The sequence below is a fragment of the Echiichthys vipera genome (genome assembly GCF_963691815.1).
Source record: "Echiichthys vipera genome assembly, chromosome: 10".
Classification (NCBI taxonomy): domain Eukaryota; kingdom Metazoa; phylum Chordata; class Actinopteri; order Perciformes; family Trachinidae; genus Echiichthys; species Echiichthys vipera.
The window spans coordinates 14,574,457-14,600,661 of NC_139835.1; the positions used below are offsets into that span (position 1 = coordinate 14,574,457).

The 26,205-nt window shown below is 39.5% G+C and overlaps 1 protein-coding gene across 1 annotated transcript; it reads right to left on the reverse strand.

Moving 5' to 3' along the window:
* Positions 1-444: 444 nt before the first annotated feature.
* On the reverse strand, positions 445-25,694 carry LOC310952995 (polyprenol dehydrogenase; the record flags this gene model as incomplete). Its single annotated transcript, XM_083921887.1, has 7 exons — positions 445-713; positions 3,098-3,305; positions 4,710-4,917; positions 5,261-5,362; positions 14,634-14,702; positions 24,388-24,495; positions 25,589-25,694. The coding sequence occupies 7 exons, from the start codon at positions 25,692-25,694 to the stop codon at positions 534-536; spliced, it is 981 nt and encodes a 326-aa protein (XP_083778013.1). The 3' UTR covers positions 445-533.
* Positions 25,695-26,205: the final 511 nt, after the last annotated feature.

Below are 26,205 nucleotides of genomic sequence, written 5' to 3' on the forward strand. Positions count from 1 at the left end.
AATGAACGTCTTCACTGACAGCCAGACTAATGACGTTAAGGCAGAGTGAGGCAGGTGTCATTGCAGGTGTTTGAACATGACACTGTGAAACGATTTCTCTGGTCAGACATCAGGTTAGTAATGATCACAGGATAAAATACCATATCAGAGATGGATAATTCTGTTCATAAGTAAAGGCCAATGTCAGCTGCTGTACAGTATCTACGACAGCAAAATCATATCTCGATATAACCCTTGAGTGTATTTGTACGTGTTTTCTTGCTCATTGGGAAAAAAAGTCTTCTATCCTCTGTAGTCCTTCTTTGGCAGGACAAAATCTTCACTCCCCTGATAACCGGTCACAGTCCAACGGTGGAACGTGAGAATGTCAACAGAAAATGCTACAAAGACCTTGATGTGAGGTATGGATGGAGAAAAAAAAAATACAGAGAAGAAGAAATGAATAGAACTTGGCTGCTTGGCCCCGAGTTAAGCTTCCTTATCCGATGTTTTTCTTCGAGGTGAAGTTCAGTTAGTTGTCTTTTCGTCCCATGCTACTGCAAGCCCAGCAACTGGACGCTGGTTTCCCACAGGCTTAGCTGCAGCTGGGGGTCAAAGGTCGGCGGTGTTGTCATCACCCTGAGCCCGTCGGCCCAGTAGCCTCCTCCACTCTCCCCCTCCAAGGCCGGTGACAGAGCGGCGTACAGTACTGTGGCAGCACCCTCTGAAGGAGTCTGAAGAAAACGCATATTCGGTATAATAATATAAATAATAATATATATGCACATTATTATAAATCACTGAAAACCAAAGATACATAACACCAAAAGGAATTTGAGTGACTGCAACATGAGAATTTCACGAACATGATATAACTGCAAAAAAATTATAATATGTGCCCAAGTGTGTGTGTTTGTGTGTGTGTGTGTGTGTGTGTGTGTGTGTATAGATGCCAGGGGAGGGCTGATGTCACTGTATGTTAGCGTCAGTGAAAAGAAGGCTCAGGGTGTGTGCCTGCGTGTGTGTACGCAGGCATAAGTGTGCAAGTCTTAGTGTTGATGCATTTCAACAATGATCTCAGTGTCAGCTGTGAGATCAGGAGTAGGTTCCAAAGCATAGAGGGGTCATATCCTGCGAGCATCAACAACATACTTTGTGTGTGTGTGTGTGTGTGAGAGAGAGTGAGTGAGTTAGTGAGTTAGTGAGTTAGTGTGTGTAAGTGTTTGTCTCTGTGTGTGTTGTATTACTCCATAATATTTCCAAACATAAATTTTAATCGTTCTTCTGAATGAATTATTACTTAGCTTGCAGGGCAATTGTTTTTCAGTACAAGTGATGATACAGGCAAACACAACCTGTACTACATTATTCATGTTGCTATGTGTTTACACAGGGAGGGGTTTTAGTAACGCTTTTTTTGAGAAGAAAATAAAACAAACATCTCATTTCATTGTTCATTCCATTTCATTGCTTATGACTTTCACAAAACATTCATTCTTGTAGTTGTCTTGATGGCTGTTTTTCTTGATTTAAACATAAATCTGGTTGATCATCGTTTATCAAATCTGTTTTAGGTATAAACTTATTCAACAAGGTAAATGGAATGAGATCACAAGTGATGCACCGCCAAATACACAATAACATTCTTCTCATGTTCATGTGTAACGTAGGTCAACATGTCACGGGAGTTACATGACTCTGTCACTCCGGCTGCAGTTATCATCCGGTTGCACTTCCCCGCTCAATTTAAACTATTCCCAACTTTCAGTTTGGCTGCACTTTGCAGCCATAGACATTGCACCCGTCACTGCCCCAACCCCCTCTTTCATGACTGTCTATTGTTCTGTGTATGTCTCTTGCATGTCTGTTTGTCCTAAAAATTATTTTTGTCTTTAATAACACAAAAGAAGGCCAATCAGTGCAGCTCACCTGTTGCTCTGTTTTATCTGACTTCACTGCATTATTTTCACAATACTGCAAATTTCATAATCAGAAATGAAATCCAAATATTGATTGCTGCATGCTGCCAAAAGGCACTTTAGAGCATCACAGTTCTGAGTGCCCGTATTTTTGTATTTCTGCATTTCTGCATTTTTTTTCAGTAATTATATAATTATTATTATTATTATTATTATTTCCTTAGTTGCTTTTTATTTCTTACAATACTTGCTTATCTACTTTCTTAATTGTCCTTGCATTGTTTGATCTGTGATCTAGGATTCAAATACTCTTTCTCTCTCTCTCTCTCTCTCTCTCTCTTTATCGACTTTTTTAGCTCTGCATGCACCTAAATGTTATAGCTCTTGATTTGAAGGTGTTGTAACAGAGAGAATCACAGTTTGTGTGGGTAGGTGTGTGCGTGTTAATGTTAATTACATGCATGAGTTTATGTGATTAATGTGTTTGCGTATGTGGGGCAGAACCCTCCCAAAGGTTGCGCTTGGAGGCAAATGCCTGGAACAATTGCAGTTTTAGGCTCAACCACGCGCACATGTCTCCTTCCATTAAAGCCCAGGCCCGTTAACAGCAGCCTGCAGCCAGCGCTTTAAGCTAAGCAAGAAATGTTTTAAAATATAACACACAGTGAACAGCCTTCCTTGACTTTTAATAGCACTTCCATTTTCACTGGTGTGGATAGACCGTGTGAATGTGTGTGCTCATGCATGCAGATCTGTGTTTCATCTTGTTAAAATAAACTTCTGAGCAATGTATGGAGTTTGTTGTTTCAGGGCACTGTGTTACACCTTGAACAGAGTTTAGTGGTTACTTTTTGCCGGAGCAGACCATTATTTTGGTTTTTAAATGTCTAACATAGTGGCTAACAGGACTGTTTGTTGGTAGAAAAATCATGATTATATTCTGTATCTGCCATTTTCACACCTTTAACAGTCAGGCAGGTTTCCCTTTTTATTATCTGCTGTTTGTGCATGTGTGGGCCTGTTGGAGGACCATCACTCCTTTGTTATAGGAACCCAAGAGCGTTTGGTTCTATCATTCACAGACTAAGTAGACATTTTTTTTTCACAGATAATTATGAAATTTACTTAAATATTTCTTTCATATCTGACATACATCAAATGTGTGACTTAAGCAGATGAAAGTCAGGATAGTGTTTTACCCTGAAAAGCAGGCGAGCAATGGCGCTCTGCACCAGGCAGAGGGGCGTCCAAAGGTTGCGATAGAGAGCAGTATCCACCATTCCAGGATCGACAGCACAAGAACTCAGTGGGAAACCTCCACGCTGCAGCTCCTGGTGGAGGTGGGAACTAAATAACAGCTGGGCCAGCTTACTGCGACAATACGCAGCATGGGCTGAATAACACTGGCTGAAGAGAGAAAAAGCAATAAAACCAATCAGACTGTTGCACTAAAACTGAAATGTGTGTCTGTTTTAATACTTCAAGGACAAAAGGCAGATAAACCGCTGTTTTTGTTCAGTTAATTCTTATAAGCTGAACAAGGCCGAGTGCTTCTTACAGTGGAAACTTAATGAGACTCTCTGAATCTTCAGTCTCAACCAGAACACTTGGCAAACAAGGACACACTGTATCATTGATGTGAAGCATCTGCAGCCAGACAACATCATGCAACTGCAGAGCCGCAGTGCCAGCAGCTTAAAAAGATCCACAGCTCCAATCCAACTTGTACAAACTCTCTGCAATAAAGAAAACATCAACAGCAAGTACAGGTGTGGATGTGGGTAATATGCAGGAAAGTATCTGCACCTTTAACAGTCAGGAAGTTTTTCCTTTTTATTATCTGCTGTTTAAATAATTTATATGTTGATTATTGTTTAAATCATTGATGCACAAACACAGTTGTAAAATCTTTTTTTTAAATTCATTATTACTTCCTTTCCGTGACACTGGCATGTCAACATCTACAAAGGTGTTGCTGCTGTAACTCTCTTTTCCTTTACAGTAGATATGTTGTAAGTTAGCTAAAAGGCAGATAAATTAGCTACCTCACAACTAAAAATCTAAACTTTTGGTTATGTTTTACTGTTTAGGAAAAATCTGGTCACATTTATACCTTGTTGTGTAAAAGATGTTGTGTAAAAAAAGGACCCTTGAGGGCAACACTAAAGCCCTGCAGGCTATCCCAGGTAAGATGGCATTTAGAACTGAATTTTGAATTAAATAAGGATATTATGTATTATTTTAAATTATCACATTGGTTTGTGCCTTTGTCCAACGCTAGGGTATTGCAACAACACAATGAAGTTATTCAGGCAGCTAATGCTTCTGGACAGCAGTGCCGCTAACTGGAATAATACTAATCCAACTGGAGCCAACAGTTATCCATTAATGCCAACAGGAAAATTAAACTATTGTGTTGGTGCCAGCAGAGAGGAAGTGCAGGAGACTGTGACAAGTTGGGATTTACAATGTGCTTACAACAAACAAACAAAACAAAAAAACACAGTTAAGGGTTGATTCCTGTTTAATACAATAATATACAATAATATCTATAGTATTATTTTTGTAGTTTTGTTCAATGGGGTTTGTGTTTCCAGATCTCATGAATTACCAATTTTATAATTACTAAGAGGACTGACAGACAAAAGTATGAAAATAAGATCCCAGTTAAAATTAACTGTCATGATCTTTTACATATTGATGAAATGTGCTTTAAAAATCACTCTTTTTGTAAATGGCCAGCTTTGTTACACATCATCTGATACGGTTGTGATTGCTAATGTCTGTGCGAATGTGTGTGTGTGAGCCTACCAGCTTTTTAATTCATTTAGTGTGATCTGGCCGATGCGGTGAGCAGAGGAGGAGACGTTGACCACGCGTGAGAAGCGCTCACATTTCCCGGAATCCTTCAATGTGTCCAGGAGCAGCCAGGTCAACAGGAAGTGGCCTAGGTAGTTCACGCCAAAGTGCTGCTCGAATCCATCCTCAGTCCGGCTCTCAGGAACCAGCATGACACCCGCTACAAACATGCACACGTACACAGGCGTTTAAAGCACACAAATCTGACATCTGACCGAGATGTGGGGGTACATCAGAAGTAAAAGGTTTCCCTAATTGATTAGCCAGCCTGATGGAGTAAATGCGAAACACACTACTTGCAAAAAATGCTGAAATGTACAGTATGTAAAAGTGTGAGTTTAATACTTAAAATCATTTTAAACTCAGTCAGATTACAGTATCTTAATAACGCCGCTGTGTAGAGGATTTTTACTTTTCTCGCTGAATACTATTTGGACTACAAAATGCAGCATAAAGTCCACACAAGAAGGACACAACATCAAACACACATTTCCATCACTCACCATTGTTGACCAGAATGTTTAGCGGCAGGCCCCGCTGCTTGAAGGTCTGGACAAATTGACGGACAGAGTGCAAAGAGGCTAGGTCCAGTTTGGTGAACTCAACTGGAATGGACACAGACACACACACACACACACAAACACACACACACACACACACACACACATCAGAACCATTATAAATGGATTATTTCTGCTAGCCGATTTGGATGTATGACATCAAAGAGTGTATTAATCATTTCTTACAGCCGGCTCGGTGGGTTCTTAAACTACAATACTAGCAGCGCTACGCTTCTGTTGCTCCAGCACATTATTTCAAACCTAATACTTTTTCCTGAGCCCCATCAAAGCTTAACACTACTTTCAATCATGTCTAATGTATAATAAGACACAGGTAGGACAGCAATGCCCAGGAGCTGGCATCATCAGAGCATGAAAGCGAATCTCTGTGCTTAAGTGTGTGTATACTCTATCCACAGAAGTACGTTTGGTGATGGTGCTTGGTGCTTTTTGTGAGGACTTCTACTTAGCACAGTATGAAGAGTGTTTATGTTCAAGCAGAACTATCACTGTAACACCTGCAGAGGTAGAAGACAGCAATAAAATGATACTTCCCCTTAATCAATAAATGATATGGGATTACTGTAAATTGTATGGTGTCTGTCCCTCATGTCAGTCACAGCTCCGACCTCTAGGAGTATTGAGTTGTCACATAATATTGAGTTGAGTTGTCACAATTTTTCTACTCCAGCACTGTGTGTGTCTATTAAATTAGAGCTGTCATATTTCCACTTACTTTAAAAATGCTAGGCTGATGGCAGTGTTCTGTAAATTCAATTATTATTTTATTTAGATATTTTAAGGCCAGTTCTGAAGCTTTGCATTTGGGCATCATTTTAAGTCCTTCCCTGTCTCCTCCTTTATTTACTTTTGCTTATTTACTCTGTTCCCAACAGGCTCTCTGTTGGTGGAATGATGTTCCCATTCCCATTGTTCTCCGTCGAATAGTGTTAGACAGCGATTGGTTCCTGGATTAGGGGTGTACCAGCTAAAGCATCCCCAGAATATGTTAGAATGTCAAATTGCAGATAAGTGCACAGATATCTCCTCCTTTGGGAGAGGAATGTGAAAACACTATAGTCAATGCCAGACATTTTAGAGGACAGAAACAGAAGAAAAACAGTTCTTTGAGTGGAGGGAGACAATAAAGTGAACTCTAGCTTCATCAAAAAAGTGTGCTCATAAAAGGCTTAATTCTTTCCTAGCACTTCTCTACTAAAAACACAAATCTTTATTTGAAATTTCTTTGCACTGAACCACAAAAACAACATCACCAATCCTTCATCAAAAACATAAAAGTAATATAAATACAGTGTGAAAATATAAACACATAAAGAGAATAAAACATATTTACTAAATGATTGAAATGAAACATATTTAAGGTTTATTAATGTGTGCGATGTGTGCAATCTTTGCAACTGCGACCAGTTGAGAAGTTTCATTTTGTTTTTCCTAAGGCTGGCAGGGTGAAGCCCTAGTTATAATACGCAAATGGGGGCACTGTTTTCCTCTCTGAGATACTCCCGAACGGGAGGTGACAGGTGCAATATTCTATTTATCACAGTATCAGAGAGGGCAGTGAGTCTGGGATCAACGATGAGAATGTAGAATGAGGAACCAGGAGGTCATCCGTAATGACAAGTATGATTTAAGATGCACAAAGCCTCAAGATTATTCATCTTTGAACCCTGCTTTTTTCATAGGAATGGCCTCAATCAAATTCAAAATGCATGGCAATTTAGGAATAAACCTCAACCAAATATATACATATCCTTTGTACCTGTTGGGCTCTGAATGTCTTTTCTCAGTATTCGATAAAAGTTCTAAAACACAAGTGCACTGCCATAATGCAGACAGTAGTCTTTCAAACATCAGGAAAATTATATTTTGTTCGTCCTCCTGCAGGCCTGTAGAGGGTCATATATAATGGACAAAGACAGGAAGAGGACTGAGAAAGGAGAACTGATGGAGCTGATAGAGAAAAAAGCCGCCATGACAGACGAGAGTGCTGCAATTCTTGATGAAGGTCCGATAGCAGGCCTTATCTCTAAGCCATGCCACTCACCTCCTGCTGTGTGTGTGCGTGCGTGTGTGAAAGACAGAAGCTGAGAAATAAAGTCTGTGCATTTAAATTGTATAACAGCAAGAAAATGTGCTTGTGCGTGCATAAGCAGGACAACAGACACATGTATGCAGTGCATAGTGTGTGTGTGTGTGTGTGTGTGTGTGTGTGTGTGTGTGTGTGTGTGTGTGTGTGTGTGCGTGTGTGCGTGTGCGTGTGTCCTGCCTGTCAGTCCTCTCCTGTCCTCTTGAGTGGGCTCCCTTGGGGCAGGGCCCTTTCAGATGGGTCAGTCATATCTAGAAAGCCCACTGGGGATGAAATGCCATCGATCTGGCGTGGGCCTGCTGCTGTCGGCCCTCAATTAAGACCCCAGGATCTTCTATAAATCTCAGCTTCCTCCAGTCAAACACACTGACTGTTTTTATTACAGAGGGATCAATTTACAAGAGGAACTGCCTTTGGATACGCACATATGCTGTTTAAGACCCTCTAGATCCATTTCTAATGTATCATTATCATTTAGGCTGCATGTTAAATTAAACTGTGACCTGCAAATTAAACGACTACTTTTTTTTTAATACATTTTAAGTTAATGTAATAACCTATCGTAACGGTGGACATTTTCTATAGCATGCCAATTGATTATTGTGTTACTTTTAGGTGGTGGAGAGTATAAAACTATGTCAACAACCATAAATCAAAAGCTTTACTGTTGTTCAAAATACGAATTATGTGTCATTTTATTCTATTTTTTTAAGTTTTACATTAACTTTATAAAGGTCTATAAATGTTTCCGATTTTATAATGCACTGCCACATCTAACTAGGGGCAGGTGATGTGGCAAAAATATCAAATCACATTCATTCCTTCCATCTGTTCATTTTTTTTTTCTGACATTTTGACAATGTCACAGAAGGAAAAGCACAGGTGTAAATAATAAAAGATAAATGATAAACTATTTCAATTTATCTGCTTCAGTTTCAGGGTCCTGGTATTGTGCATGCTGCCTCACTGTCATGGCTTACTGAGACACTTGAATAGAACAGAGCCGTTGTTTTTGTGCTTATTAACACCTGTGCTTTCCCTACTGTGGCTAGTCAAAATGTCTGCTGTGAACAAAGCGAAGTGGACATTTTTGTTATTGTTTCCTTGTACTACTTTACTGTTGCCTAAAAAACAACAGATTTTCGCCAAAGTGTGCTTTTGGGTATTACTTCCAAACAAAGACACTCGAATGCACCATGTCACATTTATGACTTGTGAAGTCTTGAAGGGGGCAAAGGTCAAAGGATGGTTTCATGGAAGAGCAGCGCTTTCTAACTCTGCTCCAGAGTTTGTGGACCAACACCTTCCTTTCCCCTTTTTCCCTTTTTCTCTGTCATATAAACAGCTGACTTTGTGTCTCAACCAGTTGTGGATGAAAAAGCAGACTCACGAGTGTTATTAGATTGCGTCTGTAATTTTGAAACACTAAATGTGATTTGAAATTGTTCCTGCCACATGAGTGCACAAAAAGTGAAACACTGCAGTGCCTAAAAATGAAAGTTTTTCAATTTAGATATAATTGAACTAAATATTTCAAAGGCAGCCAAGCAATTCAGAGAGTGAACGGAATCATCTTGGACCACTTTTGCAGTAGTTCATCCTGTTTCATTATCTTGGTACAATTGTGATTTGATTTGGGGAAGAGGTAAAAATGCATGCAACAGAACATGTCAGTGAAAATATCACTTTCATCACATGCTCTGCTGCACTGCTACACTTTCAAACATGAGCACAGTCTGTATGCCAAACAGCAGGTAATTAATACCGTATGCAAGTTGTAATGCCCACGTCTTTTAATCACGAATCATCGTACAAGAGTTCAATTTTTGGCATTCATGCTGTAGCGTCTTCGTTCAATCTATTTAGCGTTGCTTTGAATAAATGAATAACTTTTAAAAAAGCAATACAATAAAAAAAAATGAGAGCGGACTGCCTACTTCTCTTACCATAAATCCCCTCTTTCCACTTGGCTTTAACATGCACCTTGTGCCCTGATTGTGACTAAAGTAGATATGATTAAGCGGGATTACACTTAAATCTGATATTAAAATGCATCACTGGTAAACACATTCAATTTTCTCTGCTGCTTGCCAAAAGGCGAGAGATACTGCATTAAAACTGACAGTAAAGACCTTGATGAGAAATTCTTTTTTGGCAAATATTTTACTGGCAGAGTTAAGAAATGATAATATTGATTATTTTTTGCTGTAAATAGAACACAGTAAGATGATTGTCAAGTCGTAAATTCACCTGAATATGAAGCCAGATGCAATTTTCTTTTATCACACCTGCTAAAGCTTCCCGCCTCTCTACAAAACAGTGCTGGAGGGATGGAAATTATTGTAGGCGTACCTTGAAGTTAGCATCACCCTGGTTGCCGTGACAAAAAGCCAATGAGAATTTTCCATTGGATTTTGGTTAATTGCCAAGCCCCCACCACAGCGACTTCCTGGTTGATCCAATAAGGAAGTGCCAAAAACTGCAGTTCTGCGAGTGGCCAGTAGGAGTAGTTTGCACAATAGAGCAGTTTCTCATTTACCCCCATGTTAAACAGGCCGTTTTTACAGCATAATTAGACCTATTTACGGCCTGTTAAAAAACATTCTAGTCTGTGTGTTTAAGTCATATCTCCATGAAATACTTAGAAGGGTGAATATTTTTGTAACAGGCTAGTTTTTATTTTATTGGAGGTTAAAATGTATGAATAATTAGGGGTGTGGCCTCTTGAGTGACAACTAGCCGCTGGCCCTCACTCCTCCTCGGAGGCTAGCTGTCAGGGTTAGCTTGCTAACTCCATCATCTCGATCTGGACTGCGGTCATTGGTGTGGTGGTGTTACCATAAGTGACAAGATGGTTTTCTCTTCGATCAACTGTACAAACAGATGGTTCAGGAACACAACGTGTTAACGTTAGCCCAGTTATGCTAATTAAATAGCCGCACTTGCACCATGACTTGAAATACAGCCTCCCAGAGACGAATGATTGGATCAACTTGAGAGAACGGGCCCCGGCTGAGAGGCTACGTCCATTTTTTACACAGTCTATGGTAAATGAGGTCAGTCTATGATAAACTTTCAACTTTCAATTACTTTTATGAATGACCTAAACAAAAACAAAGGAGGCTAAAAATGATGTTAATTGGAGTGAAAGAGCTTAGTTAAAATTATAGGAAGTGAGCAGCTGGGTTACCTAAGCGAGAGAATGTAATGTGTTAAGCACACACACACACACACACACACACACACACACACACACACACACACACACACACACACACACACACACACACACACACACACACACACACACACACACACACACACACACACACACTAACAGGTTGCGTCGCTTCACACGGTTAATCCAGGCCCATGGTTTGAGGCACAAAGTGTTATTTTCAAGTGCACCGTGACTAAAGTTACTGGACAGACAGTGCCGCCAGTGGCAAAAAATACCCAGTGTGTATGTATGTCTGTGTTTTAAGTAAAATGCTTTAAGTCTCACTGACTAAAGCCCACTTGCAGTCAAAAGGCATTTGCATATTTCCACAGGATTGTCCTCAAGGTTTTCTAGGGACAGTGCCTTCGTTATACCATGATGATACATGATACCGATTGAGATGAAAAACACCTTTATCCATTTACACAAATACAAACATACATGCAGTATATTCATATATGTGCCAAGAATTGTGCATCAACCGAAATGCCTGTAATATTCATGCTCTAAAGTGACTGGATTCTTGGACAAGTTTGAACCAAAAAGTAGACTTACGCTAAAATGTGGTGATTTTACAGTTTTTTTTGATTGCTTTGACGCAGTAGTCGAATAAAAATCCACATTTTTCAAAACTGTTAACGCAAAGGCCTAAACAGTGGCACCAATGGTCAAAATGACTCATTTTGCCTGCAAAAGGCTCTACCTCCACCAAAACATTTATAATATGGACCAAAAGCAAATTTTGCCCTCAAACAACACAACTTGCACACAAGTGCATAAGCGCTTCCAATCAGTCATTAGACAAGGGGCATCAAAATACAAAATTCAGCTCTCAATGTGAATCATTGCTGCATTACTGGTCAGCAGCTCACATATCAGTGCCTATTTGCTTGTTTGCAAAAAATAGATCCAGAATCATATACAATGATTTTTCAAATTTTATTGAATGCAGTATTCATTCTTTTTTTTTTGAGATTGTGGCTAAGAAATGAAATATTCCAACAGAAACCACATATATAGTATGAAAGAAAAAATACAGTAAAATCCATCACTGTGTAAGACATAAGGACAATAAGAATAAAAATTCTATACAATAAAGAGAAAAATATCTTCTAGTCAATTCTCTCTTGACGAATTGGCCACATGGCCTCATTTACATCGCACTCAATGTTTTCTCTTGCGATGCATCTAGGGAAAAATCTTCTTGGATAAGAGGGCAGAGCTGGGGGGGGCAATGTTTCAACGGCGCTGTACCAAGCAAAATGCTAAAGAGAGAAACGTTTACCTTTTAACTTGAAGGGAACTGCTAATTTTCAATTAATCCTCCAATGGACTTTTGCCGGTAGATGAGTGGGAAGTGCTTGTGCCATTAATCTGCATGTACTGCAGTGACACAGAGCCGGTTGAAAATTGGCAGTTTCCCTTAATTACCAGCTAAGTCTAGAGCTAGCTATCTACCTTAGTTAGCAAGGTGCCACCACTGAACACTGATCAAGACATTTTAGGCAACCAAAACGCTACAACTTACTGATGAAGTTAAAACACACTGTGAGAGGGCCAAAATCCTATGACAGTAGGGTATTAAAGAAGACTTAAAACTAGTGACTGGGACCATAAACTCATTAGTAACATTACAGTTTATGGAGGTAATAGATCAAGTGATAATAATAAGGGTAACTGTTCTTTGACTTCTTAACAATCAGACTCCTTTTTGGAGCCGGTGGAGTCCCCTGCTGGACCTTAGAAAAGAATGCAGGTTTAAGGCTCTTCCGCACTGGCTTCACTTTTCCGACCCCATAGCTATACCCATGCTGCTTATTCCATTATACGTTACAATGGAGGTGGCTTTTATATTCTATAAATATATGTAGATACTTTCTAATGACATTAAATTATTTGGTGACACCTTAAAATCCCTTAAAGGATCTCTATAACTGTATACAGATGCACCTCTGCAGCCTACATGTCTATTACCAGATGTCTTCCATTTCTCATAACAGACAAATGTGCAAACACTAGGATGGATGCCAAAGGGCGTTTGGACAGAGATGTTTAAAGCGCCTGCCTCACATACTAATGAGAATCCATTACTGTCTCATTCACACACGCACACACATCCACACACATCAACACATTCTCATTCAGTGCACAAGCATCTGGCTACAGACACCCCCTTGTCCCCTATGCCTCAGTGCCTGCCAATTACAAAAGAAGTAATCAATTCCACCACAGCCCTGTCCAGGGAAATCGACTTCAATGACACTAGCTACATGGCCGCTGTCTTTGTACCTGACAGCCACTTACACACAAGCAGGGACCCAGCCAGCCGGCTTTCTGATGCTTTTTACTGCAGAAGACAGTTTCCAAAGCTTCATTTAGTATCTTGCATAAACTGTAGCCAGCTCCACCAGTGAGAACTTTTGAAGAACTAACAGATACAGTGACAGAAAGTGAAATTATCTGATGAGCAGTTATTTCAACCCATTCTCCTCCCAACTTGTCACATACGGCAGCATTGTCAGGAACACTCGGTGTCAATTGTCAATGCAATGAGTAGGCCTGCACTTGCAACTACGACACTTAGTGCTGTCAACATTGGCCAAAAATGTCATGTTCATCTATTGTGGTGCATTATGTCCATAAGAGGGCAAAGTAATACAACATATATATGCAGTTATGTATGCTACCTAAATGTGTAGTAGAAATACATTTAAAATACAATTAAATACACATTTCAATTTGTCTTTAAAATAAATAATTGGTGATTTTTGCATTAGTACGTCTTTGAACTAGATCCTTACCATTATGGGATTGTTGAGACCGATACTGATTTTCAAAGGGGAAAAATTCACGTATTACTGATATGTCAGCAGATATAGTGAATGTTTGGGGTGGAATGAAACTTTTCTATGTGGACTGTGCATCAATTTTGCATCAGTATAACTCTGCAAAGGCTGCTTCCCTAGATAAATAACTTTATTTAAGAATACATGCAATATATGCATGCAATATATATATATATATATATATATATATATATATATATATATATATATATATATATATATATATATATATATATATAAATGAACACATGGAAGACAAAGAATTTTCAAAAATAAATAGCTAAATAAACCACTATTGTAGCGTATGTTCAGTATCAGTATAATTGCTGATCATTAAATAAAGAACTCTATAATGACGCCATTTCTAAATCACCCAAAGCATATTCCGCTTTAAATGTTCTGTGACAAAAGTTTTCATATCGGACCATATCAGACAACATATACACTGATATCACTAGATACTGATAGATACCAGTATTTCTGTAATGGACCAAAATCAGTGTGGCTCCATTTTCAATGTCCCCCGAAGTACACCATCTGACAAGCCTTGCAAAGGTGATAAAGACTCAAGGCCGCTTGGTACAGAAAACTTATGAGTCTCTTTAGTCAAGAGGCCCCTGTGGAATTTATGTTGCTGTGAAGGTCAGCCAGATCAGTCAATTCCTCAACATGGGCGTGACCGAAAACTCTGTAAGTGTTAGCCAATGGAGTAATAAATCTCTTTGCTGTTATCGTTTGTCTCCTCTCATCTCGTCACCTCCTCTAAACCTCCATTTTCCCCCCACCTTGTCTTTCTTTTCCCCTTTATTTTCATTCATTTACCCATTTGTCATGTTCTCCTCCACCTCTCTGCCTTGACTTATCTCCCCACATCATCTCCTCATTCCCACTGTATCCTTCTCTTCCTTGATGTGCAACAACAACACTCCTGACATTGTACAGTCAGCATGGAAGCTCTCTGTCTCTGTATGATACCTGGAACTGAGCAATTATGTGTATGTGCCTAGTAAAAACTGTACAAACAAGCCTTACGGACACTACTTTGCCCTTTATCTTCTTACACTGACAAACACGCGCACAAGCATGTGTGTGTATGTGTGTGTTTGTTTGTGCATGTGTTCTCAGACATGCTTGCAATTTTACCTTTGGCCTCTTTGTACTCTTCACAGATCCTTCTGACTGCCGCCAGACCCTCCTGCTCATCCCTCCCACCTGAAAGAGAAGGAGATGCTCACGGTTTAATACCATGTCTGACAAGCCCTTAGAGGCTTTTAAATAAAATAATGGAGATTATCCTGTTGTTTCTCTTATTTCTGTGTTCTTTCATCTTGTAAAAACGAATTTCCAAGGAGGGTTCTTCAAATGAAAAGAGCTGTTGATACAACCATTTAGCCCTTCAGGAAGAACTCTGGTTTCAAAGTCTATACAGTATAGTGCAGTAGAAAATACAATTAATTATACCATCAAATATGCATGAGATATCAAATAAAAAATAAGCCTGATGGTATGATTCTAGGAGAAAGAGCATTTTCAGAATAACTCATTTTGGAATTTGACCAGGCATCGAGAGACAAACTAGTAGTTCATCCTTGTTGTTAACATTTGTCTTAAAAGGAAGGGAGCAAAGCATTCATGCAGAACTCAAAAGAGCATAGTACATAGTACAAATACCACACCAAATATCAATCAGATAGTGTATGGTAGACATGCAGGATTAAGTGCATTAACCTTAAAATGGGTGCAAGCTAAATAAAATGATGACAATACCTAACGTGTGTCCATGTTTGTTTAAAAAAAAACCTGTTACTTTAACATTAGATGCAGAAAATTAGAGCCCTGGAGTATTATACAGTCACAGACTCTCTGGCTCAGCACAGAGTTTCTGTTTACAGAGGATGTTTGCATACAAATGAACTCTGTTTCTATTAAAGAGAGAATAAAACATTTAATATTTAGAAACAATGAGAAAGACACAGAAATAAAAGAAACAGAGCTGGTGTCTAATTAACTGACCCTCATTTTTTAAAGGAAGCGTTCCAAGTCAGTCGAATGAACACACAAGGCCACTGACAAACACACTGCTGCATTAACATCGTAAACACCCTTCCTACAAATGGGTGCCAGCAATTAAGCGATTACTCAACTGACAAAACATTGATTGACAAAACATTAGTCTCCAACATTAGCTGGTTCACAGTTCTCAAGTGCATACACATTCACACAAATATGCAAACTCTCTTTTTACCCAAACTCATGCGCACAAATATAGCCTACACGCACACTCTGATTTTTTCTCTGCACACAGACACACTAATCTTGGATTATCACGCAGGCCTTTTCAAGGGCACAGCATCATTTACCCTGATGCACTGCGGTTCAGCCTGGGCTGGAGGATGCGGCTCTTCTGGGTGAAGTGCCACAAGCGGACACAAACAGGACAGACACAGTGATCTCACACAGAAATACTTTTCAGACAAACAGCTGCTCTTCAACAGGCTTCTCTGCTCAGTCACTGAGAGCTCTGCATATTATTGAATACACATTTCTGCACAACTGCTTTCGGTCAGAGCTCCCCATTAAAATAGCCGCTGATTAAAAAATATGCCCCGAGGTATTAATTTGCCTACTAAATATTTTGGGCTTGAGATGAAAAATGTAACCTAATTAATTTACTTAAATAATCGTGTTGCAGCTGAACAAATTGATAAACTGTGCGTGAGTGCAATACAGAGTAAGAAAGTACACTTCATCCTTGGAAAAATCACACCTGTAATAAGTTCAATATTAATCTTATCTCAACACTTTTCACAGCAAAGTAATTCGGTAATTATGCATTTAGACATTATTCAGAATATTTGAAACGCTGATAAACTGTTTCCTACATTGGCATCGGCCTTCCTTCATGACTTTATGAAATAATGAAGAAGACAGGAGGAGACAAGAAATCTGTAGATATTGATTTCTTTAAGATTTCTGAATTACAAAGTGCCTTGTCTGGAAAATAAAACATGGTATCTAATAAGAAGAAAGAAAACACAAAGTCTTATTATATTTATAATAGAGATATATATTTCATTCTTATGGTATTTAACAATTTCCCTATTGTCAATCAATAAAGGCTAACTTTACCTTAAAGCTTATTCTGGCTCTCCTTAGGTTGAAGTTGGGGGGAGCGTTGATAGGAATTTATTAGGTCTTTGAATAAAAATGATAAAGGTCTCATTTGTCCCGCCTCAGCAAAAGACAAAACAAAGAGCAGACTCAGGATGATGTCAATCAATTACAGTGTATACGCACCCATACAGTCCTGACACACCTGTGTGTGTGTTCAGAGCCTTTAAAGATGAGGTAGGCAGTTTATTTTGGGGATTTTTTGGGCAATAAAAAAACACTACTCTTCATTCTATTGTAATTCAAGTGTTCTGGTAGAAAACTGGACTTCTGCACATTATCTTAGCTCTGTTTTAAAGCTTTAGAAAATCTAGAGAGAGAGTGTGTTCTTTTTTGTCTGCTCTACAAATGCAGATGCACATGCGCATACCTTCAGTGAAATCTCTGCTGTTAACTATAGGCAAAAGCTCACGGCTGCAGCCAGTTCATGCTAAATTAATAGATAAGAGACTTTATTGGTATCCAGTACAATACAGTACATAGAGGGATGAAACTGTGTAAATACATAGTCCAGTTTATTGTCCAGGGAGCGGACATTTGCTGTGAAAACAGTGGGGAGAACTGGCCTGCTGCTGGGGTTGGCCTTTCGCCTAGCAACCCGGCAACACTGCTGTGCTTACGTTCACTCTCAAACTCACACTCGGTGTTTCCCTTGTTCAGATAGAGTAGCATTACCTTGCTAAAAGCTGAAGTAACGGCACTGCTGCTGCTTACTGCTGCCATCTGAACAAGGAGACACAGCAAAGGAGTTGGTATTCATGGTCGACTGAAGGCTGGTTTATTATAATATAGAATAAAACAAGTGACAACATCAGCAAAGCATTTCAGAGATCTGAAAATGGTGTTAGCTTTAGCCTTCTACTAACTATTCAATGGTTCACGGCTATAGCTAATTATTCATGTTCATGTTTGTTTATAATCCTAATAGAAATGTTGCTATGTTACAGCATCAGGATGAAATAAATGACTCATTTCGTACAGGTAACTCTATAAAGTATGTGCTTGCGTGGTGCGAGGGGCTCGGGACAGAGAGGTGAAGAAAGACATTCATACTGCACATCTGTGTACAGTTTGTTTATTCATTCATTTTCATAGTTTTTCTTGGAAGGGTCTACTGCTGTTGCTTTGAACAACATGCATGCTGTAATTCACATGTTTTCAGTAGTCCTATTCATTCCATATTTTGCAGCTGGAACGATTTTCCACAAATGTGTCTTGACAACACAAATGGATTTAATTTTTATTATCTTATCTTAAACACTCCAAAAGGCATTTTAATTCGCTATCTACTCAGAGACACTTCAGGCACAATTGCACCCTGGTTAATATCCAACTGGTATTTGACAGCGCAGAGGCTCAAACTATAAACTCTCCTTACAAAAAGCACTATGCTACCACTCCATCTGAAATATGCATCTACTCCATTACCTGAGAGGGATCCACTTTACCATAAATATTCTCACTTCATGAATTATGTCAAGAGGTGGGGATATTGGAAATGGAGATACACTCAGAGTCATGTGGGATCACCTCCAATACAGATAGGGTTGTACAGCAGACACTTTACCAAGTTCCTCATGTATTGATTTTGTGTCTGTAATCATATGTAGGGTTCAAGTCTCATTAATGTTCTACTCAAACCGTCTCGAAGGATACTCTGACATTGATAGCGGTATGTGCACTGAATGAATAAACCAAGAGTTTTCTTCAAAATGTTGAAGTTCAGGAACTGACGCAGAAAAAATGCAGTTTTGCCCCAGAAACCAGAGCGTAGAAACTAACAGACAGACATATATAAAAAGAAAAAAAAGAGAACTGAAGAATGACATGTTTTTTAATAGCTGCCTGTCAGTATTCATCATTGTCACCTCAAATGTAGGTTTTGTGGTGCTGGTCTAATTGAAATACGTAACACCACCTTTCCCCCTCATACGGCGGCAGTAGCTCAGTCCATAGGTGACTTGGCTGGGAACCGGAGGGTCGCCGGTTGGAGTCCCTGTGTGGACCATGAATGGAGCGTGGACTGGTTGCTGGAGAGGTGCCAGTTCATCTCCTGGGCACTGCCGAGGTGCTGTTGAGCAAGGCACCGAACCCCGCACTGTTCTAACATCTCTCCATTAATTGCATGTATATAGGTCCTGTTTATGAATGTGTGTGTATTTCGGGCCTGTGTGTGTGTAACATGAATAATAATAATAGAGTGAAAAAAATCGAATTTCCGTTGCGGGACTAATAAAGGAATTATTCTTTACTCTCTGCTTGCTGTCTTGACTCCTTGAGTCTAGCAGCTACGATATGAACAGATGCCATGTTGGTAAGTATGATATTCAGTCAGCTGATATTTCCCAATTAATATACAGATTGCTTAGTTCATAAAATATCAGAAGGTAGTCTTGTGATAAATGTACATTGCAATTTTTCTAAAGCCCAGGGTGACGTAATGAAATTGCTTGTAACTCCTGACTAACACTTACACTTCAAATATTCAGTTTCCTCTTGAATGAGACAAAGTTCACATTTGAAGCTCGAACAAGGAAATTCCTGGCATGTTTGCTCAAAACTGACACAAACAATTCATCAATTATCAAAATAGTTGCAGAATATTTTCCTGTCGGATTGACGTGAATAAATGAGCTTCTTAACTGAGTGCATCTTTATACATTTGGAAATCTACAGCAACTAAAGTATTTCTGAGTTTTTGTCAATTATTATTCCTTTTCATACTCTTGAGCAAGCTTTTATTACACGCTATGAAATACATTTTTTTTTTAAAAACATCTAAGTAATCCGTAGGGAAGAAACAGTTACAGATTACAATCTCATTCTGTTAATTCACTTTTTCCCTGCTGCACCTCTTTATTGCTGCTGTGTTAAGTTGCAGTGAAGGTACTGCATGTATTTTATAGCGATATGTACGTATGTTGTTTAGTCTTCTTTTATATTGATCATTTTTGGTTTAATCCATTTTGGTCTTATCTTAGAGCAAAATATAAATTAAAATAGAAGAAAGGCATTAGTAAAAGCCATTATTTCATTCTAAAAAAATTATATAAGACCCCTTTGACCTATTCAGAGTTGCAATTATTGTGAATACAGATTGCAATGTTTCATCTGGGCACCTTAACCGACAACTTCTCTGTAATTTGTAAATTAGATAATACAGCTCAAGTGAGTATTTCTAAAGAATTTAAAACCCTCATTTAGCTTTTGCAAGTGAAACACTCCCTGCATGACTACAAGCCTTTGAGAGGTCTGTGGTCCATTCTGATTTATTCTGATGACCTTCTAATTGACTTAAGTTGAAACCAAACCCAGTAACTGTAGACTACAAACAGAGAAAAAAGAGAAAATCTTGATCTTGTTAGTTTAATGGGAGCAGCAGAAATGACATTAAGCCTCACGGGAGCATACATTTGAGGGGATGCTAATGGCAGTTAGCTCAGCTGCCGGTTGTTGTGAGTTGCTGGGAGAAAGCTTAGATGAAAAGGAAGATGCATTTCCTCAAAACACAAATCCCCAGCAAAACCCTCAAGACAAAAGAACAAAGCATAACAATAGAAATTATACAATTAAACAGGATGCCATCCCACCACTCCTGTGTCTCTACCACAGGGAAAACTCAAGATGTAACCAACCAGGATATAAACAGCTTCAGATGCTGGGCAGATTATGAGTAGGCCTGTCACTGTAAAAGATCATTTGAGTAGTTGATGTGCTGTTGTTTACCAAGCTTTGTTTGACAAATCACTGTTTTATCATTGGATTGTTGTGCGCTGTGCTGTCTGTGTCAGTATTGGATATCAGGAAGTTCAGGTTTTAGGCTTCAAAGTTGGTAACCGTTGACAAGATCATTTTTGCAAATGAAACTGGAATTATGCTTCTGCTAAGATATACTTAAATGTCTCTGTGAATGAACAAAGAGGGTCAAATGCGCACATCCTCTAAAAGTGTAAAATGGTATATGAGATGTATTCGGAAGGAGAAAAGAAACAGCCAATGCATGTTTCAGCCAATAGTAGTTGGGAAATAATGCCTCTCTCTCAGAAGTGAATATATTTTCTGCATTTTCAACACTACATAACAAAGGCCCACAGATAACATCTGAAGCTAAACAGAGCATTCCAACAAACTCTTACACACACCATGTATCAGCTCACTGGAAACAACATGGCTACATCACACCCAGAATACATCGGTTTGACAGAAAAGCATGCTCCTTGGTCCAAAAGAAGCTTATTTACAGATTCATCAATGTGCACCAATTCGTTCATTTCAGAGCCTAGAGTCAGAGCAGAGGGCTCAACAAAACGCTCAAGTGTGTGGCAGAGCTGAATCGTTAATCACAGATGGAGTCTTGAACTGCATAACATTAAGGAGAAAGACGGGGATCAACATATTTTAGCAAGTGGCCCCGGGGGACAGGATCAGTGAGTGATCGATGAAGTACATCACCTTGGTAAGTAGGTACTTGATGGCACTTCAAGGAAAAAAGAGAGACAGGCATATGGATATGTAGCTGAATCAATACACTGTATAATACACAAACATAAACATACATGCTCCAGTCAGAGGTTGTGTTAACCGAAAACTTCGTGTCATTAATGAAAATCTGAAGGTAGTCCATCATTTTAACAGATTAGTACACCGAGGGATATCTTCCTCAACTTTTAGTCATTCGAGCCTGTACCGATAACATCATCTTCACTGCACCTTCTCCTCTGCTCTGCTCCGTGCGTTCACACACACGCACACTCTCCGAATGGTATGAAGACCTTTCGCGGAGCAGCTGCTGCAATACCAGGCCTGTTCCTCTTTAGTCTACTTGTAAATGCATACGGTAATCTTTTTCTGTACATGGTGATTATTTTAAATTGAAAATGATGGGTAATAATAGGTAATACAATTTTTATTTTATTTTTTATTTTTTACAGGTAGGGAATGAGTCCTTACCCCAAGTGAAGGAGTTCAAGTACCTCGGGATCATGTTCATGAGTGAGGGGACGATGGAGCGTGAGTTTGGCCGGAGAATCGGAGCAGCGGGGGCAGTGTTGCAGTCGCTCTACCGCACCGTTGTGACGAAAAGAGAGCTGAGCCGGAAGGCAAAGCTCTCGATCTACCGGTCAATCTTCGTTCCTACCCTCACCTATGGTCATGAAAGTTGGGTCATGACCGAAAGAACGAGGTCGCGAGTACAAGCGGCCGAAATGGGTTTTCTCAGGAGGGTGGCTGGAGTCTCCCTTAGAGATAGGGTGAGAAGTTCAGCCATCCGTGAGGAACTCGGAGTAGAGCCGCTGCTCTAGTTGAGGTGGTTCGGGCATCTGGTTAGGATGCCCCCTGGGCGCCTCCCTAGGGAGGTGTTCCAGGCACGGCCAGCTGGGAGGAGGCCTCGGGGAAGACCCAGGACTAGGTGGACGCCTAGGAACGCCTCGGGATCCCCCAGTTAGAGCTGGTTAATGTGGCCCAGGAAAGGGAAGTTTGGGGTCCCCTGCTAAAGCTGCTGCCCCCGCGACCCGACCCCGGATAAGCGGATGAAGATGAGATGAAGATGAGATGAGATGAACAAAGTCTAACACAACCAGTGGTAGCAGCTATAAATTCAGGATTCTTTATTATTTGTATTGGTTATTTAACCATTTACACAGATCCTTTTAAAGGTCATGAATGTCGCCAGTTATGGGTTACTTTCTTTATGAAGTTGAAAAGAATGCTCTTGCATATTTTACAACACATTTTTACCATACTTAGGCTTTGTGTCTACTGCAGTTAATTTGTATTACTGTGTCTGTACCAAGTTAAATGATTGAGCTTCACAAAGATGCTAAAAGAAACCATGATATCAAGCATGAAGCAGCCACTTCCTTTAAAAGACTTTGTTGCATTGCATTTATCTGCCCACAGTAAATATTACTAAATTATTCATGACAATACCAGACCTTGTTCTAAACAAGCCTCTCACAATCTTAAATTTGCATTTAACACTTGGTTTGAACGGTCTTTTAGTCCCAGCAGCGCTCAAAAAGTCTTTACATCATCTCACAGTGGAGCATCACACATACACTATTTTCTAATGATGAATACAAACAGTTCTGATGTTATTCCAAACCTAGAGGCTTCTGAAAGTGCTGTTGATCATCTGATACTAATTAAGGACCTCTGACAGTGACAGGCTTTGAAGTAGGCACACACAGAGGAGGCCTTTAATATGACTGGCACTGTAGGGCCATGGTTTTATTCACTAAAAAATACACTTTATTATAAGACTAAGATACAGCCGCAGCCTAGTAGCTCCATAACCCAACCAACACGTATCGTTGATCCCACTCTATTCCGCTAAAAGATGTAGTTTTTCCACAAAACTTTTGGAATTCAGCCATGCAGCCTGTCCAGAGTTTGAGCTATCCACCACTTGGATTTCCACATTTTTTCAGATAGAAAATAGTGTAATAATAATAATAGTTTATCTTGTGATAACAAGTTAATCCATTATCTCAAGAAAATTAGCTAATCACATGACGTTGCAGCTGCAGCGCATCCTTATACATATACTGACATTTATGTTAAATGCATTCGGCCCGGATCAACCTAATGGGACGTTTAGTTTGGAATATTTCTAAATTGATACAGTAAAAATGCTTGATTTTGTGTCTGTATGTAGTCAGAGATGTCATTGTCATAAATGATTCATGAAATTGTTTCCCAGCATTTCCCCTCATAATTTAGTGTTATTTTCTTTTTACAAGGGACACAGATAACATCTTCTGAATATAATTTAAGTAATCTTATTTCCAATTTATTTATTTATATACAGTAACCTGTGTTAACTTGCTTATTTTTAAAAACAGTCGTCGTCACACATGTATCCTTCTGCTAACTTCATCAAGTCAAGTCCTTCACTGTCACGATTTGGGCCATTTCAACTTATGATCTCTGAAAAACATCCTAGGTAATCAGAGTTAACTATCTTTTCTTTTTTTTGAGAAGTTAATTATCTTGTTATCTTGTGATAACAAAGCCTATTTTCTCCAGATAACGAAATAATGAACTTGCAAGTGTCGAGTTAAAGGTATTAAAATGGACGGCCTCATCAGCTTCTGTAGAAAACCATCCATAGCAAAGTTGTTTTGAAAAAGTTATTGATTAAAACATTTCCATTGCTCTCCTAAAGATGTCATAACATCACCTATCTTGTCGCTCAACAAGAAAACTCTTTATACACTGTCTTTGTTTTGTGTTGCTTTGTAAAAAGTCATACCATCAGTTAACTGTCCTCTATGCAGCCTAAAAAGTCTTTTCACTTCTCTCTGTGTTGCTGCTGCATAACTGGGCGAAACTAATCTCAGCCTGTTTACCGGTGATTTAGGCACTGTTATCTGTGACAAGACTTGGGCTTGATTCTGCCATCAGTTGTGCATTTGCATGCAAGTGCTTTGACAGATTACTTTCTCAAGTTTGTTGCTATGCCCAGATGATCCTGACCAGGACACATATTTGCACTCCATGGTGATAATTTCAATTTTATGTGACACAAATATATTCACATTCTCACAAATAGAGAAAGTAATCACCTCATTTCACAGAACACCCCCCACTGCGTAACATTGCGCTTTTAATTTTAAAAGGCACTACAAATATGAGGGTTATCTATTAGGTGTTTGCACTGTTAAAAGGTTGTATCTTCTGCCCTAGTCAGGTTTGCGGGTCAGTGGTGTGGTGCTTGATACTGTACCTATGATAACATGCGCCCCCAGCCTGGCCATGTGGCAGACTACCTCATAGCCGATTCCCCTGCCTCCTCCTGTCACTATGGCAACCTTGCCATCTTGTCTGGGCATCACTGGCAGAGGCAGAAGAGGACACACAGATATCAGGGAGAATGTCATTCGATAAGGAAGCTGCTTCAAGACGGGCCGCTCTTTCAAGACACGAGAAGTCCTTGTAGTTGGACCCTGAGATGGTCTGTGAAAGATGGACTTTATCTAGGTGTTTACATTTCTATTGTACTGTATACAAAATGTTCCTTCACTTTTTTTGATAAGAGTTTCGAATAGTTTTACTGTGTTGCTTGTAAAGTGTTTTCTGATGGGAGGACTCATGGACTGGCTAACTGATAAGAATGACTCACTGGATCAAAATCTTACAATTTTTGTTACATGTTCTCTATTGTAATCGAAACAACATGTATAGAGGGTCACAATATATTTTGAGTGTATCGAGTGCTCCATGTTTTTTTTTTTGCATAAAAGTAGTTTGCATTACAGTTTATAACAATGAATGAAAATTCAACAGAAAGTGGTCTGTAATTCATGTTTCACTGTTTAACTAGCGTTGAATGAATCCCCTCCATTTACACAAAACACCAAAAACATTCCTATAAAATGCCCGTATCGATATAAATGTTTAGAGTGAGTGTACTCTTGGATCACAATGCACTTTCTTTTCTCAATATACAGTAGTTACTGTTATTCGTTGACAGGCGGTTGTACTGTCAACGAAGCGTCAGTAACCAAGCTCCGTTTTAAAAAGTGGATATTTAAGTCCACATCAACTGGCCACAAATTTAGACGCTTTAAAGAACATACTGTGAAAAACAAAATAAACCGTTTAGCTCTTCTGGTGAATTCGGCAATGATAATACAAATGACAACCTTATATTTCACTCGTGTTTCGACTTTTACACTCTTTCAAGCGTTAGCAAACGTAGCTAGCATTACGTTACTGTACACACGCCGCAATGTAAGTGGCTACGAATTTAGCTAAATATATCATTTAACTGTATATGTTATTTATGCAATTCCATTACCTAGTAACTATAATGTGCCAACGTTCATAACTCACGAGACCAAAAGGTTGCCGTTGCCGCGTTACGGAGTGTGACACTAGTCAACGGAAGTGCACCACAACAACTTATAGAGAGTTAATAAACCAACCTGGCAACCTGAAAGCTCTGCTGAACAGCTGAACCAGCAGAACCTTGAACCCAAGCAGGTACAGTTTGATAACTGGTAGAAGGTAAGACCGGATAGTGGACAGCATCTCTGCCTGGTTGTATCATGAAGTGAGCAGTGCAGACAGGAGGAGGAGTCGCTCTGGGTAAAAATTGCAGTTCCGTCTATGGGGTAATGTTCCGTTATGAAGTCGCCGTGTTCCCTCGTTTCCCTCCTCGTCGTAGTCTACCTTTCACAGCAGGCAGACAGTGGAGAACGTTATTTTGAAACCGGTTATCTTACAGCTCCCCATCACTATACACAGTGTGTAGGTTGAGGTGAGATTAGTGTATGATGGAGGGGGCTTGGCTGCTTGGCTGCTTGGCTGCTTGATGTGCCGTGGATCCAAACGGCATATTGCTTCCTTCAGCTAACTGACTCTCTTATTAGCTGCTGCCAGAGAGGTCAGACATGACAGGAGCAAGAGCAGAGGCACAACACACTAGTTTGATTCATAGTTTCCCAGGCTAGGCTTTGAGAACATGTTTCTGGAGCAGTGCAGCGCCTGTCTGACTGGTGGATGTTAGGTTTTCCTCTCCAGGGATCACTTGAGTCCATCA